At 42.5% G+C, this 16,269-nt stretch overlaps 1 protein-coding gene across 2 annotated transcripts in view; it reads left to right on the top strand.

Moving 5' to 3' along the window:
• Positions 1–14,629, top strand: part of LOC146667450 (glutamate receptor 2-like) — a 114,823-nt gene extending 100,194 nt beyond the window's left edge. Inside the window, exon 19 of one of the 2 annotated variants that reach the window (XM_085409122.1) lies at positions 11,041–14,629. In XM_085409122.1, the coding sequence (XP_085265248.1) occupies positions 11,041–11,175 (135 nt within the window). In that variant the 3' untranslated portion in view covers positions 11,176–14,629. The remainder of the gene's footprint in view (positions 1–11,040) is intronic. The other variant, XM_085409121.1, reaches the window with a different exon arrangement.
• Positions 14,630–16,269: the final 1,640 nt, after the last annotated feature.

The raw sequence follows: 16,269 nt of genomic DNA, 5'->3' as shown, positions 1-16,269 counted from the left end.
CACAGCGCCTGTATAGAAAATCCTGAGGATCTTTGGAGAGACCCTGAACTTCCTCAGTTGTCGTAGGTGATACAGGCGCTGCCTAGCCTTTTTGGTCTGGACCTGAATGTGGGCAGCCCATGTCAGGTCTGAGGAGATGTGGACACCAAGATACTTGAAGGACTGCACCCTCTCCACTGGAGCTCCATTGATGATAATGGGCTTGTAGTCTCTGTGCTGACCCCTTCTGAAGTCCACCACCAGCTCCTTGGTCTTGCTGACGTTCAGCTGGAGGTGATTGTCCTGGCACCACGATGCCAGATTCTTCACTTCATCCATGTAGGCCGCCTCATTGTTGTTGGAGATGGCACCCAACACCACTGTGTCGTCAGCAAACTTCACAATGGTGTTGGAGCCATGGGTGGCCACACAGTCTGAAGTGTAGAGGGAGTAGAGCAGTGGCGAGAGGACACATCCCTGAGGTGCTCCTGTGTTGATGGTGATGCTGTTGGAGAAGCACCTGCCCACCCTCACCACCTGAGTTCTGCCAGTGAGGAAGTCCAACACCCATGCACACAGACGGCTGTTAAGTCCCAGATCCCTCAGCTTTGTGAACAGTCTGCAGGGCACTATTGTGTCGATGTTTGCATGAACATGCTTTTCAGCATCTCTTTATTGACAACTTTTCCCACACGGTTGCTGACGCATACAGCGGGCTGTAGCTTTTCAGCTCACAGCCCGACACATACCAACACAACAGCATAGATAGCGCAGACATAAAGTGTTTTCTTTTGCGTGAAAACCAGGTCCAAATGGCTCTTTGGGTGTTAAAGGTTGCTGACCCCTGGGATAGAAGCATCCACCTCCATCTTTGTCAGCTTATCACCTGTGAGGCTTGGCCTGATGGTGTTGAATGCACTGGAAAAGTCGAAAAATATGACCCTCACAGTGCCCTCTGGTTGGTCCAGATAGGTGTAGACACAATTGAGCAGGTAGATCACGGCATCCTCAGCTCCAAGGTGGGGCTGGTGAGTGAACTGAAGGGGATCCCGATGTGGTCTGACATTTCAAACAGTTGTGAGATTCAGTCTTCTGAACTGCTCATCTCACAGGTTGCAGGGACTCCTCTAGGCACTCCAATTTATGCTTTGTCAAGTCCCGTTCTCTCCACCTCTCTCTCTGGTATCTAATCAACCAATCAGGTGTGTTTGCATGAGATCCACCGATCTTCAGTCAGATATTATCATTCTCATTCTCTCTCTATCTCTCTAACATGGAAAATTGCGTTAATTTATTCAGTCCAATATGAATAAGCTTCATTTCATGTTTCATTCAGTTTAGGTTTCATTTGCACATTCAATTTAGCACAATCCCTCTTAATCCAAATACTTTTTCTCTTTAAAACTCTCTCAATCACTGTCAAAGGAGCTTGCAAAAAAAGCATCTGGACTTCTTTAAGTTGCTTGAAAATGTTTCACCTCTCATCCGAGAAGCTTCTTCAGTTCTAAGTAGAGATGGCACGATACCACTTTTTTATGTCCGATACCGATATCATAAATTTGGATATCTGCCGATACCGATATGAATCCGATACAGTGTTTTTTAATCAACAAAACTGTTTTTTTAAATATCTTGCTGCATTTTGTATAAGTTCATACTCAAGTTTAAAACAACAACTACACTAAAGCTATTCTGCTATACCTGTATGCAAAAAAATTTTTTTTCATAGTTCAGCAATACTGATCAATCTAATAAACTTAAACCTACACCATCCTCCCTATTCTGGTATTTTAAAGAGTACTTAGCATAAATATTAAGCAACCTAACTAATAGGGTTCCAACAACAAAAATAAATAAATAAAAAATAGGGAACCACCCCTCACGCGCCACCTCATGATGCTTAATCGACGTAATCAACCTTAATTTGATGCAGTGTGAAAAAAAATGCACAGAAATCAATTATTTTTCAAGAAATATTAAATAGATTCAACATCTTTGTCACGGATTGCCAGGGCAAGCCGTGTGGAATGTAGGAAGGACCCAAAAGGCAGCAGCTCTGGTGCAGGTGAGTGTTTATTAACAGGGGTGGGTAAGTACAAACAGCGGTGGCGACAAAACATGAAACTGGAAACCTAAACTGGGTAAACTAATAAGACAAACCAGAACGAGGATGCAGGGAGGTCCGGAGAAATACATATGGGAAGACGCAGGGAGACCAAGGGGAAACAACACAGACGAACCAGCAATTACTAAGACAGAAAATACAACTTAAATACACTCAGAGAACACAGGGAGATTACACACAGGTGGGAAACACAGCTGGAGTGATTAACATAACGAGACTAGGGAGGCAAACTGAAAACACTCATATAAGACGCAGACCTTCACAATAAAACAGGAACACACGGGCAGAACAGAGTAAACACTGAACAAAGGAAGAACAGAACCAAAATCGAAGAGAAAACACAAAATGCTGGGTCAAAAGGACCCAGGATCATGACAGAACCCCCCCCCTCAAGGGCTGGCTCCCGACAGCCCAAAAACAAAACAAAAAAAACAGAAAACAACCCGACCAGGGCGGGCGGAGGGGGTCCAGGACGGAGGGCTCGAGGCAAAATAAAACAGGAGCACCAGAAGGCCAGAAGACAAAAAGAAAAACAAAACACAAGTCCAAAACCAAAAGAAAAGCACACCAAAGCACAGGAAAACCGAGTCCAAAACAGAAAAGACCAGGGGGCCGGCCAGGGGGCCGACAGCACAGGAGTCCAAAACAGAAGAGTTCAGGGGGCCGGCCGTGCGGAAGGCAACGGCGGCCACTCAGGCGATGGCGGTCCGGGGGCCGGCCGTGCGGAAGGCAACGGCGGCCACTCAGGCGATGGCGGTCCGGGGGCCGGCCGCGCGGAAGGCAACGGCGGCCACTCAGGCGATGGCGGTCCGGGGGCCGGCCGCGCGGAAGGCAACGGCGGCCACTCAGGCGATGGTGGCCGGCCAGTAGCCCAGCCAGTGGTCTAGAAAACGGCCGCTTAGCTCCAGACCCAAACGAGGCTGAGGCCACAGCAGGCGGAGATGATGAAGCCGGGCCAGGCGGAGATGATGAAGCCGGGCCAGGCGAGGACGATGATGAAGCCGGGCCAGGCGGAGATGATGAAGCCGGGCCAGGCGAGGACGATGATGAAGCCGGGCCAGGCGAGGACGAAGCTGAAGCCGGGCCAGGCGAGGACGAAACTGGACCAGGCCAAGGTGAAGCTGGACCAGGCGAAGCACAGGCAGAAGCTGGGCCAGGCGAAGCACAGGCAGAAGCTGGACCCGGCGAGGATGACGAAGCTGGACCAGACGAGGATGACGAAGCTGGACCAGACGAGGATGATGAAGCTGCAGCAGGGGGCTGGACGGGCTCCTCGGACCCTCCAGCGGAGACAGGAGGCTGAACGGGCCCCTCGGACCCTCCAGCCGACGAGGCATGAGGCTGGCGTGGTTCTCCGGAACCACCAGCTGACGAGGAAGGCTGCTGGACGGGCTCCTCGGGCCCCCCAGCTGATGAGGTAGGAAGCTGGACGGGCTCCTCGGGCCCTCCAGCGGAGACAGGAGACGAAGGCCGGAGCGGTCCCTCGGACCCTCCAGCGGAGACTAGAGACAAAGGCCGGAGCGGTCCCTCGGACCCTCCAGCAGAAGTCAACACTAAGCCAGCAGTCATGGAGTCTTCTGGCAAACACGAAGGCAACTGGCAATGCACTGAGCACTGGCTCTGCCCAGGCAACGCAGACATGGTGCAGTTCTCAGGTGGCTGCATAGACTTCAGGGGTCCAGAATCAGCTGGGGACTGAGACCTAGCCTCTGGGGAAGCCCTGGAGCGGCAAACTGTGCCAATGGCGGCTGAACCGCGAAAAGCCCCTTGAGGTGATATTAGACTTTCTCCCTGCATGGAGTGAATGAGTGAAACCGGGGATACTGGAGCCGGACCTACTGGGACCTGCGCTACAGGCGGCACTGGAGCTACTGGGGCCTGCGCTACAGGCGGCACTGGAGCTACTGGGGCCTGCGCTACAGGCGGCACTGGAAGGGACACGGGTGGCTCTGGGGCCTGAACTGAAAGGGACACGGGAGACTGAACTGAAAGGGACACGGGAGACCGAGCTGAGGGGGACACTGGAAACCGAGCTGAGGGGGACACTGGAAACTGAGCTGAGGGTGGCTGCGAGGGAGCTAACTGAGCTGAGGGTGGCTGCGAGGGAGCTAACTGAGCTGAGGGTGGCTGCGAGGGAGCTAACTGAGCTGAGGGTGGCTGCGAGGGAGCTAACTGAGCTGAGGGTGGCTGCGAGGGAGCTAACTGAACTGAGGGTGGCTGCGAGGGAGCTAACTGAACTGAGGGTGGCTGCGAAGGAGCTAACTGAGCTGGGAGTAGCTGCACAGGCGATACGCAGCTCGCGTTGACATCCGCCACACAAAACACAGCCCCTGAATGAACAGTCACGTTGTCTGGAAAAGACACAGAGTCCTCACTCACCACAGCCGGTAAATTAGAAGTCCGAACGTCCGGCTGTGGGGTGGCGCGTCGGCGGCGCGATCGGCGTTTCCTCCCCGCAGACGGCTCCGACGGGCCGGGCAAGATCACATCCGGCGAGTCGGGCAGCGAGGCAGGAGTGGCTGAGAGAAGGTGAGGTGTGTGCTGGAGAAAAGCCTGCATGGTCGGAGGAAGCGATTTTAGAAGCCATGGCAGGCCGGAAAAGAGCCGTTGTAGCCGGCTTTCGACGGTGCGGCGAAGCTCCTCTGGAGGGTTTTCAAGCCACAGCCCGAGGAGAATCTCCACGTTATATGTAACGTCGTCCTGGAGCTCCTCGGACGGATTTACTGCTGCTGGGTCCATGGTGGCTGGTTCGTACTGTCACGGATTGCTGGGGCAAGCCGTGTGGAATGTAGGAAGGACCCAAAAGGCAGCAGCTCTGGTGCAGGTGAGTGTTTATTAACAGGGGTGGGTAAGTACAAACAGCGGTGGCAACAAAACATGAAACTGGAAACCTAAACTGGGTAAACTAATAAGACAAACCAGAACGAGGATGCAGGGAGGTCCGGAGAAATACATATGGGAAGACGCAGGGAGACCAAGGGGAAACAACACAGACGAACCAGCAATTACTAAGACAGAAAATACAACTTAAATACACTCAGAGAACACAGGGAGATTACACACAGGTGGGAAACACAGCTGGGAGTGATTAACATAATGAGACTAGGGAGGCAAACTGAAAACACTCACATAAGACGCAGACCTTCACAATAAAACAGGAACACACGGGCAGAACAGAGTAAACACTGAACAAAGGAAGAACAGAACCAAAATCGAAGAGAAAACACAAAATGCTGGGTCAAAAGGACCCAGGATCATGACAATCTTTCTTCAACAAAATTGCAGACTGCACAGATGGTACCTTCCCAAAGGAAAAAGTACTATAGCTTACTAGGGTATATATATTAGACTTAATAGTTACTATATACAGTAATTGACTTCTATTCATTTTACATCAAATTAAAACTTTGGGTGTCAGATAATTATTTATTAAAAGCTAGACATTTTAAATGAGAATAAGAAAGAAAGGTATGTCTTTGTGCCCCCTTTTCCCTGTTAATGCCCTATCGGCCCCCCTGACTAAACTTTGCTAGATCCGCCCCTGCACAGTTACCAGCCGTCAGCTATGTAGAAAAAGATCCTCGAGTAGAAAGTAATATTAAATCAATTCTAACAACAGCTTATCAAGCTTAAATGTGCTGCTGTTGTTCAGCCGCTGGTTTCCTCTTTCTGGTGCAAAGTGGGCCAAAAACAAACCAGAGAGATGGACTCGCGACAGAAAAGCCGATTATCTGATCATTAAGCAGTTTCATGATTGAAGTAGCAGCAAGAAGAGGCAGTCGCTTGTTAAGCTTAACGCAGGAATGCTTTACAAACATTCAGAGATGGACTTACACACTTGCCTTACTTCTCTCGGGATAACTTTGTCGGAGATGAAATGCCGGGTTGCTAGCGAAGCTCCACATGCTATCCAGACCACCGACAGGTCCCGCATGCCACAGCCGCTCTATCACGTGACCACACTGCTCCGACGTGCTAACGTTCTGAGGAGAGTTACGGCGTGTTGCAAGTTTTGTGAGGTGCTTTCGTGATATTTAATGGATCGGATTACATTTTTTATTTTTCTCCGATATCCGATCCAGTAATTTAGGTCAGTATCGGACCGATGCCGATACGTAATCTCGGATCGGTCCATCTCTAGTTCTAAGGTCAAATGGTTGAGAGTCCCAGATTTAAACCCAGTGGGAGTACACCCCCAAAGAGGGACAAAAGGACCCCCTGATGATCCTCTAATCACATGAGCCAAGGTGTGAAAACGGGTGTGGGTCCCAATCAGCCAGGGCTTCGGGTGAGCTCATTGTGAAACCTTGTCCCACTTTATCATGCGATTTCCTGAGGTCAGATGGCCCAGGAAATGGGCCTTTTGTCCCTCTTTGGGGGGGATACTCCCACTGGGTTTAAATCTGGGACACTTTTCTTTGCAAGCTCCTTTGACTATGATGACCTGGATGACTGAGAACCTTCACAGACATCTCTCAATCACTATTTATTCAAGACTTTTTTTTCCCCAAATTGAATATATTTTATAGATTCTTTTGGGTGGGGGGCTTTTAGCCTTTATTTGATAGAGACATTGTAGACAGACAGGAAAGTAGGGAGAGAGGAAAGGGAAGACATGCAGCAAAGGGCTGCAGGTCAGACTAAAACCCAGGCCTACTGCTTTCTAGCCATATGGTGTATAGTGCCCTGCTCACCCACTGATCTACGCCATCACCCTTCAGTTGTGTATTTTTAAAGTCAGAAATTCAACGATCAGAGTGGCTCTTGCTTCATTCCCTCACACACACACCCTCATGTTTCTCAAGGCCTTACCTACCCAGCCTCTCAGTTCGACCTGAATTAGGCCTGTCTTTAGAATCATTATTATATTGCCTTACTCTCATCCTTTTGGCTAAACGTAAACAATATATATTTAACTGATTATATTCTGATCAGTAGTGAGCATAATTAATTACAACATTTAACATTATTTTTCTTGTTAAAAATTATAGTGGATCATGTCTACACACACAAAATGTGTAGATGTTAGAACAGACATCCTCAGACTACATTTCTCTGTTAACATACTGTTCAAACTCATATTTTAATTTATTTTTTTGATTAAGAATAAAGAAAAAGGATATTATTGGCAAAAAACACAAATAACAGAGTGCTTAAATCACATATAAGACCGGATGTTGAGCCTCTCAGTTAACTTCTGGCTGAAGTGGAGTCGTGAAATTTCAGCCTGCATGATACACCCTGTTGGCCAGTCTGGTCTTTAAGTGATCACGTATGAACCCTGCTTCCAGGTCCAAACCTCTCTGCATTTATTAAGGCTATTGTGTTTTTAACATGTTTTAATGCTTTGTATCGGTTCTATTTAATCTGAACAAGCCCCTATAAAAGTCAGTGATCACTGTCGGCCTCTCTCAGTTTTTATTACTACTGTTACCATCATTTTAAAGCTCAGTTTTTAAACCCTTACGATGCAACTACAGCCCAGCCCATGCAGCAGTATATGGATTATCTCAGTTGTTCTGACTGAAGTTTGGTCTGTTTACAGCATCCTGCCATGGGATTGCATTTGTCCCTAACCATCAGGAACTCTCACGTTAACTTTTATCGAGGGGGAAAAAGTTAGCGTTCATCCTCCAGCTTCACAGCGTTTATGTTAAGCTAACACAGCTGTGTCACTAGCGATCAGGTAGCACATCATTATATACCAACTAGCCCAACTTCAGTAACCCTACAAACGTCACTGCTGTTTAGTTTTCTGTCTTCATTTATGTTGGAAGTGATAGCAGAGCTGTACGTTTTAATTTTTTCCAAAATCCCTCAGTCAGAACATGCTATATCATGTTTAGGTGGAAGCTAGCGAGCTAACTTCCTGCTAACTTCTAACTCGATTAAATTTCATAAATTCTGTTTTCCTGGATGTTAAACTTAATTGTTACACCTGGTACAACTGATCACTGATTAAAGATGAAAGAATTTAGACAGTTTGTAACTTTAAGTGATGCCGCAGTGTTAGTTTGACTTTGGGACCTGAAGTGGAGTTTGGACCCGGAAACGGCTATGTCAGACTTAAAGACCGGATAGCACAGAAGGGAGTCGCTGTTAAGCCAGGCTCTGACTGTTCCTGTATGGAAATCTCATTCTTGATGATCCATATGTTTGATTTAGCAAAGATTTTACATTGCAGACCCTTCCTGCTGCAACCCTCCTCATTTATCTGGGTTTGGGACCAACACTAGGAGGACACTGGTTTGGCCTCACCTCGTCACATACACGTGCCCTGGTGGCTGGGTTAGTTGCTGCCACTAATTATTTTCTTTATAGTATACTTAAAGTTTGACATAGCTTCTTTCCTAATGGTAAGTGGACTTGTTCTTATATAGTGATTTTCTACTCTGCTTGAGCAATCAAAGTGCTTTATACAACATGCCTCATTTAGCCATTCATATATTCATTGGAGAGCAACTTAAGGTTTAGTGTCTTGTGCAAGAAGACTTAAGAGCAGCCAGGGATCAAACCACCAACCATAGAAGATAATTAGTAGTTGACTTACTGGCCTACAGCCACTATCCATTAATACAATGTATCAATGGAATTATATACAGTATATACAATATATAATATTAAGAAAAGCAAAACATTTCATATCATTTCATGCAGTCTTTTGAAAATCTTATATCAAGTGCTGTATTGAGTGTTATACAGCACTTATCAACCCCAGTGTCAAAGAAAAGCTGGAACACTATATGAAATATAAATAAAAACAGAATGCAGTTATTATTAAACCTCAACTTTATTCAATCACTCACTGAAAACACATCAAGTATTTAAAGTAGGAGGAACATTTTGCAGCTAATGTACGTTAATGAACAGGTCACATGATTGTGTATAAATAGTATCTTAGAGAGGCAGAGTTTCTCAGAAAGAAAGATATCAGAGGTTTGCAAAAATACAAATCAAAAACAAAAACTTGTAAAATTGTATGACAATTTTAGAATAATGTTCTTCAGTGTAAAATTGCAAAGAGCTTAAATATCTCATTATTTACAGTAAATTTAGTTAAAAGTTTCAAAAAAATATTGAGAAGCCTCTGTGCACAAGAACCTGAAATCAATATTGGATGATCATCATCCTCAGACTGACAGACATTTACAGAAATCACTATTAGTGAATACAGTTCACAGTACATTGCAAAAATGCAGGTTAAACCTCTATCATGAAGAAAAGAGACCACATGTGAATGTAAAAACAAAAAATCAGCCCACTGGGTGGCCAGTCCAGCTGTGCATCAGGCTAAGTTAGACTCATATTAGCAGTCAGTGGGCTGCATGCAGCACACCCCTATTTTGCTACACAAGGAAATAAGGTTACCTGGAGGTGAAGTGGAGAGAGTGGTAAATATGTAAGAAAGAAGCTGTTTAAAGCAAAAACGAAGTGAAAGAAACTTAAAATAGTGTCCGAGGTCCAAGGAGCAAGCCAGAAAAAAACGGCTGCTTTTCAGAATGTGTCCACAGGAGTAATGACCACTTAAAAATAAATAAATAAACCAAAAAGTGAGGCTCCAGCTCAAACAACAGGTTGCTGAATATTGTTTCCCCTGAGACACTCTGCCTCAAGTAAATGGACTGGTTCTCGTGTAATGCTTTTCTGCTGTATCTATATAAGCGCTCAAAGTGCTTATTAAAATGTTGATGCCGTAATAATTGTTATTGTAATTCTGAGGGTTTTGTGGCATACAATGTTTTGGGAAATCAATAATAACAATTAGCAGTTGTAGCAGAAGCACTCATTTCAGCCTTGTGATTAAATTCTAAAAGACAACCAGGTTATCATTTGTTCACATACATGGTCTGAAGGACTTCTGTACTTGTGTAAAAAACATTCAGACACACGAGTTACACACAGATTTGTTCATATGTGTACCAGCCAAGCGGGCAAATGGTAAAGGTAAGGTCAAGCTAAGTAGCAGATTATGCTGAAAAACAATGCCTCCTAGGTTTGAAAGAGCCTATAGGAGCCCAAAGACAGACATTGGGGCAAAGAAATTTTTCCCCACAAATAAAAACACAAGTATAAATTGGAAGTACCTCTGTACCTGAAATAGTAATAGGAACAAGAGTGATAACAATTGTTAAATATTACCATAAAAAAGACAAAAAAAGCAGATGAGGGGATATTCTAAAATCTCAATAAAACAGTCAAAAAGCAAGGCATTACCACACAATCTATGCTCTGTCCACGTCTAGTCCAGCAGCTGTTTCAAAGCCCAGCTCCTTCTTGTTTCGCAACAGCTGAATGCACAGCTGTCCAACAGTCTTTCCTTAACTTCAGCAGCTCCCTCCTAATGCTACATCCAGGTCTGGACCCCCTGGGGGGCTCTAGGACAAAGTCACTGGTTCAGTGACAGTCCGGCTGCCACAACTCTAAAGCCAATACAGCCAATAGCACACCCTGGTACCCCAACAATAGTTGTTATATAAGAAAGTGTAATAGGCTGTTCACAAGGTTGTTGTAATCAGTCATATCAGCCATATCAGCTAGTATTGGACCCTTGATCAACAATGTCCAGCAGGTAGTACCAGCGATAGCACAATTCTACATTCCTCAGTTAGTATGTTAAATATTAAAGTTTAAAGAAATAGGAGGCTTAAAAGGGTTTCCAGGAGAAAGCACGTTCTCTTAAAAAAGGCTATGTTAGCAGCTGTACAGTATTACCTGTGAATAAAGGATTGAAAAATGAAATTAGGTATATAAGTGGGGAACTTAAAGGGTTTGGTGAGTGCAACAAAAAAAAGATTCAAGTAGTCCAGTGCCTATGAAGTACAGTGGCAGATTCCTCTCAGTACTCTGGTTAACTGGTGATTCTAACCCTGTCTATGCAGCTTTAAGTTACGTGTCATTGATGAAAATGTGGTTAATGTGTTTTTGTCCTTATACAGATGAAATTCACGGATGCAATGCGCTCCAAAGCCCGTCTGTCTATCACAGGATCGACCAGCGAGAATGGTCGTGTTCCAGTGGCTTACCTCCGTCCTGGATTACCCATGAGTCTCAGCATGACTGATCTCTCCTGACTACATCCAAGCCAGTGCCTTACAGCTAGAAAGACTGGACAGATGTCTACCCACCACTTGGCTGTCAGGCTTCAGCAATGACCTGCCCATCAATGAAGAGAGTCACTTGACCATCAGTGAGAAGAATGGCTGTTCATATACAAATTCATGAAAAGCAATCAAGCACAGTGGACAGTTTTCTAATCAAACACACATCATTATTTAATGGATTTCCCCCCCTCTTGTACAGACAACAAGAAACAATGATGCTAACGCAATAACAATATTAATCAGGAATGTGATCAGGAGTTATAAAAGCAGACTGATGAAATGAAATATCACATCCATAAAATATTAGTAATTGTGGTAGCAGATAATGATATTGCTATTGTTCCTATTTTTTCTCCTTATTTTTCCCTGAAAATCCCTAATGAGTGGAAACTTTTACCAGATTAAGGGATGCATGGACTGGCAACCACGGGTACACAGTATAAACACTTCTACAACACAACACTACAAAAACATACAAATTTTATGCAGGAATGGGCTGAAATGGGTTAAAAAGTACCTGAGCAAGGTGTGATACCGAAAGCATCAACAAATGCAATCTGAGAAAGTGAATATCCCTGGCTCAAACTGACCACTCATCAGTATTACGATTAAAATGAAGCAATTACTAATGTTTATAATGCATTTCATGAAATGTTGTCCACTCCAAGATATGTTAAATAATTAAACAAAATTCCCCAAATATTTAGTGTTTAATCCAATTAAAATTTTTAATTGGATTCTTGGTAACATGAATATTTTATAGTCTTTGCAGAATTACTGTAAATATGTTTACACTTTCCTCTTGTTCATTGGGCAATAGCTTAACAGTGATTTATGTTTGACTGTGTGACACACAGCTCTAAACGTTTAATGATCAGCATATGAAATTATAAAATAGACATAATAAATCATGTTGAATCCGTTAAATATATTTTAACACCTTGTGTAAACAGCACATTGGCAGTTTTTACATTCCTTGTTTTTCATGCTGGACTGTTAACTACAGGATCATAGATTTAACCATTATTATATACACAAAATAGAGTTAGGAAAACTAGATGGAGATTCAACCCTGGTTATGGAAAAATCACACGGTGTGGTTAGTAAGGGAAGTTTTACTCGTTGGTGATAAGAAAGAAAAATGTATGTTAGCAGAAGCAAACTGCAATGCAAGGTGTCCCAGCCAGTTAAAGACTGAGATAGGTGGTATACACTCGGAGCTGGGTCAAATAAAGGGAAAACACACACAAACATAGGCTTGAATTAAAATCAGCTAAGTGAAGGTGAATTAAAACGATCAAAAACTGCAGGTCAGATTGAGTTTTAGAGCAAAGTTCTGTGAAGCATCAGCCCCAGGTTAGTTTTAGTGCTTATCTAAATATTATTGGTTTTATCTATAAATAAATACACAGAAAATAGCAACTTTAAGTTTGTGCAGTTATTTAATGTACTGGTATCCTTACTGAATATGGACACTAACAGGGACTAAAAAATACACAGACAAGTCGCATAAATTGTGTAGCTGTTTGGCAGCTATTGGCAGTCATTTGTCATGAAGACACTGAAGGGGTACTTTAATCATTTTTTGTTGCACTTCCACAAAGTGAAGATATTTACAATTCCTTAATAAGCTCTAAAAACAGAAACACACATTCATAAGGCATTCAACAGGGCTATTTCATGAATCCCAATTAATTGGTAACACCCTACACATGTCAGTATGCTTTGTTTGTAATATAATAATTTTTTTAAAACTGATCTGAAACCAGTTAAAAACCAGTTTTTATTCTTCTATTCTTGTAGAAACCACTCTTTATTTTCATAGATCTTCCTTGGTAATTGGGTTTTGCATGGCATCTATGACTGTATATTCACAATTTGAACTTGCTGATACATAAAAATTGAAAGGCACAATAAAGTGCAACCCACTGGCAGCAAAATAGGCTAATGTTACTCATATCAGTGCCATATTATAAACAATCACTTTCTGTTGGCTGCTGTAGTGTAGTAAACGGTCTATTATCTAGATCTAGAATTTAAAAATTGCATTTAATTTTAAAGACACGCTCTATTTTCTTTCAAAAAAAAAAAAGACTATCAGACAAAAAAATAATTTATTCAAAAGAGAATAAGAACGTTTGCATTCAAAGATCTAAACAAAAAGTGTGTGTGTAAATTACATCTTGCTCTCACCCTATGGCAGTTGGGATAGGCTCCCCCCCGAACTGGAAAAGCGGAAGAAAACGGACGAGTGGATGAAAGCTTTTATTTAGAGCCCCAGATACTGTTTTCACAAACTGAGGTGGACTAAATTTGCTCCCTTTAATTATATGGTTCTGTAAATATTTAGAATATATGAGAAGTATATGTTCCCATCCCTCTTTCTAGGTCAGCACATCACAACTGCAGCATAAACACAAACACGCCTTGCTTATACATTGACATATATTTTCACATTTGCATGTGCACCTGCATAGTATTCTCATAAGAGTTCTGAAGTCAATTGGATGATGTGCCAAACAGACTGAGACCCAATCAGAGTTCTTTATGCTCAGTCAATGGCAGCTGCTGATACTGAAACCTGAGCCAGTAGGAGTTCTCACTGCTGTGAACTGGACAAAAAAAAGAAACTGTGAAGAAAAACTTTTTGTTTTAATAAATATACTGCACTAAAGGATGGCAACAAAGACGATGGAAGAGGATGGAGTGAAGAAAGTTTGCATGTCACTTTAAGTTTTTCCTTTGATGAAATTTTCAGTCTGAAGCTTTGTGACTGCTGCATTTAGTGTTTAATAATAATACTAATAAGAATACTATTAGCGATATTAATTGCAGTATTATTGTGATTCTTGTTATGTATAGTGTATGCTTTTAAGAACTCTGGTATGCTATTTTTTTCACAAGAGAGCTGATGTTTGTGCTGCTGGTTAGAAGCTAGCTGGTTAGCTTAAAATCTTCTTATACGATATGAAAAATGCCCAAACTGTGATAAACACAGGGTTGTTGAAGATATAAAGGCATCTGCTTCCATTTCTTCTTATGAACTCGTATCATTTTCACCTTAAGCACATGTTAATTTTCATTATATTCTCATGGTGTTACAGTCAAATGAACGAGTAACAGCAAAATAAAACGCATCCTTCACTGATGGAAATGTGAAAATGATCACTCTTAACGTTACCTCTGGTATAACTTCATTTTCTATTAAATGTAAGTAAGTTGCTTTTTAACAGAACAGATTATTGCCTGGGCTAATTTCATTCGAGGTGTAAATTATGTCCAACATAGTCCCTTCCGTTTTGTATACTGCTTATATTTCATATAAACATGTATTGAGTTCTTGAGGTCTTCATTATCTGACTATTTTCGATATATATTAAACATGCTTGCCCTTGAAATGTCATAATAAAAACAGACAAAGACATTAAGGACACACTTAACATAGCAGTTTCTTGAAGAAGTTTTGTCTCTGTTTTCATGATATTGACCTTTTGTGGCCATATAAATTATGACTTGACTTTGAAAATTAAATTAAAATGCTGTCTAAGGTGAGATAAACTGATGGGTGAGGAAAGGCTATAACTAAACCTAGACTTGAAGTAATGCTATTTAAGAAGTAATGCTATTATCCCAATGGTTGGTTACCATAATCATATCTATGTTTATGCCTAGCATTAAACAGACCTTACATAATTTTCACACAACCTTAATTATTGATGATTATTATAAAGAACTGCTCATAATGTTGGCAAAAGGCAATGCAGACAACTGCAGCACCTAACTACACCCAGCAACTGAATGCAAAAGTTAAAATATACTTTTCTAACTACACTAGACGTGATATTTTGTGACATTCTTTAGATTTTATTTTTTTTTGAAAAACCTGGTAAAACAGAGATTAAAGTTACAGAGTTGTGATAAACGATATTCATAAAACTATTCTTCCATCTTTCTCTACTGTCAAATGGTGGGCGACCGTGGCTCAGGGGGTTGGGAATCGCATCTGTAACCGGAAGGTCGCCGGTTTGATCCCTGGGCTCTCTGTCCTGGTCGTTGTGTCCCTGGGCAAGACACTTTACCCTACTTGCCTACTGGTGTTGGCCAGAGGGGCCGATGGCGCGATATGGCAGCCTCGCTTCTGTCAGTCTGCCCCAGGGCAGCTGTGGCTACAACCGTAGCTTGCCTCCACCAGTGTGTGAATGTGAGAGTGAATGAATAGTGGTATTGTAAAGCGCTTTGGGTGCCTTGAAAAGCGCTATATAAATCCAATCCATTATTATTATTAAATCATTGCTGCCATAAATAGTGTTCCCCAAAAACCCTTATTTATGTGATCATTTCTTAATAACATTTAACTTTACAGTAATGGATTACACAGCAGTGGGGAACACATTTCATTATAAGAAATGTCTTTCAGAAAGTGTTGTAACTAAATTTAAGGATATAATTCTTCTACTTCTACTTGCTTCAATACTATGTGCCAAAACAGTATAGAGCAGCTACCTAAACTCTACTCCCAGAGAAGTAGATTATTCTTTTAATATTCTTTTATATCCTCATGCGTGTGGATTCTGTATCACTTTAACCATAACTAGTAATGATGTCATGAATTTCTCCACAAATAAAAATTTAACAGTTAGAGAAAAATATTCATAATCATCTCACAGATATATAATTATGTACAGCAGTTTCTTATGTTATCTACTTCCAGCATACTGCAGTCAGGATTGTGGAGGACTGCATGTCTCATGTGGGTGAAAACCCCTCACCCCCTCTCTTTCTGACGTGTACCCAGATGGACACATTTGCAGGACTATAAATCCCGCTGAGCAATTCTCCATATGAGACACATAGATGTCGTTGAACTCAAGCCCTGGGAGAAACATCGCCACTTTCAGGGATTTATTTTAATTAATTAATTTAATGGGGTGGCTGTAACTCAGAAGATAAAGCAAGTCATCTGCCACTTGGAGGGAGATGACTTGCTGGAGCAGAAAATAGTTCATCTTAATGTGTTTGTTTTTTTATCTGTGGATAGATAATCCAAGTAGTCTGGGCTTGAAA

This window comes from Rhamphochromis longiceps, linkage group LG6 (assembly GCF_057381845.1).
Source record: "Rhamphochromis longiceps isolate RC_006_pf linkage group LG6, R_longiceps_female_GT1.1, whole genome shotgun sequence".
In the NCBI taxonomy this organism is placed as follows: Eukaryota; Metazoa; Chordata; class Actinopteri; order Cichliformes; family Cichlidae; genus Rhamphochromis; species Rhamphochromis longiceps.
The sequence above is the reverse complement of the archived record's forward strand: the minus strand, read 5'-3'. Positions and strand labels throughout refer to the sequence as shown.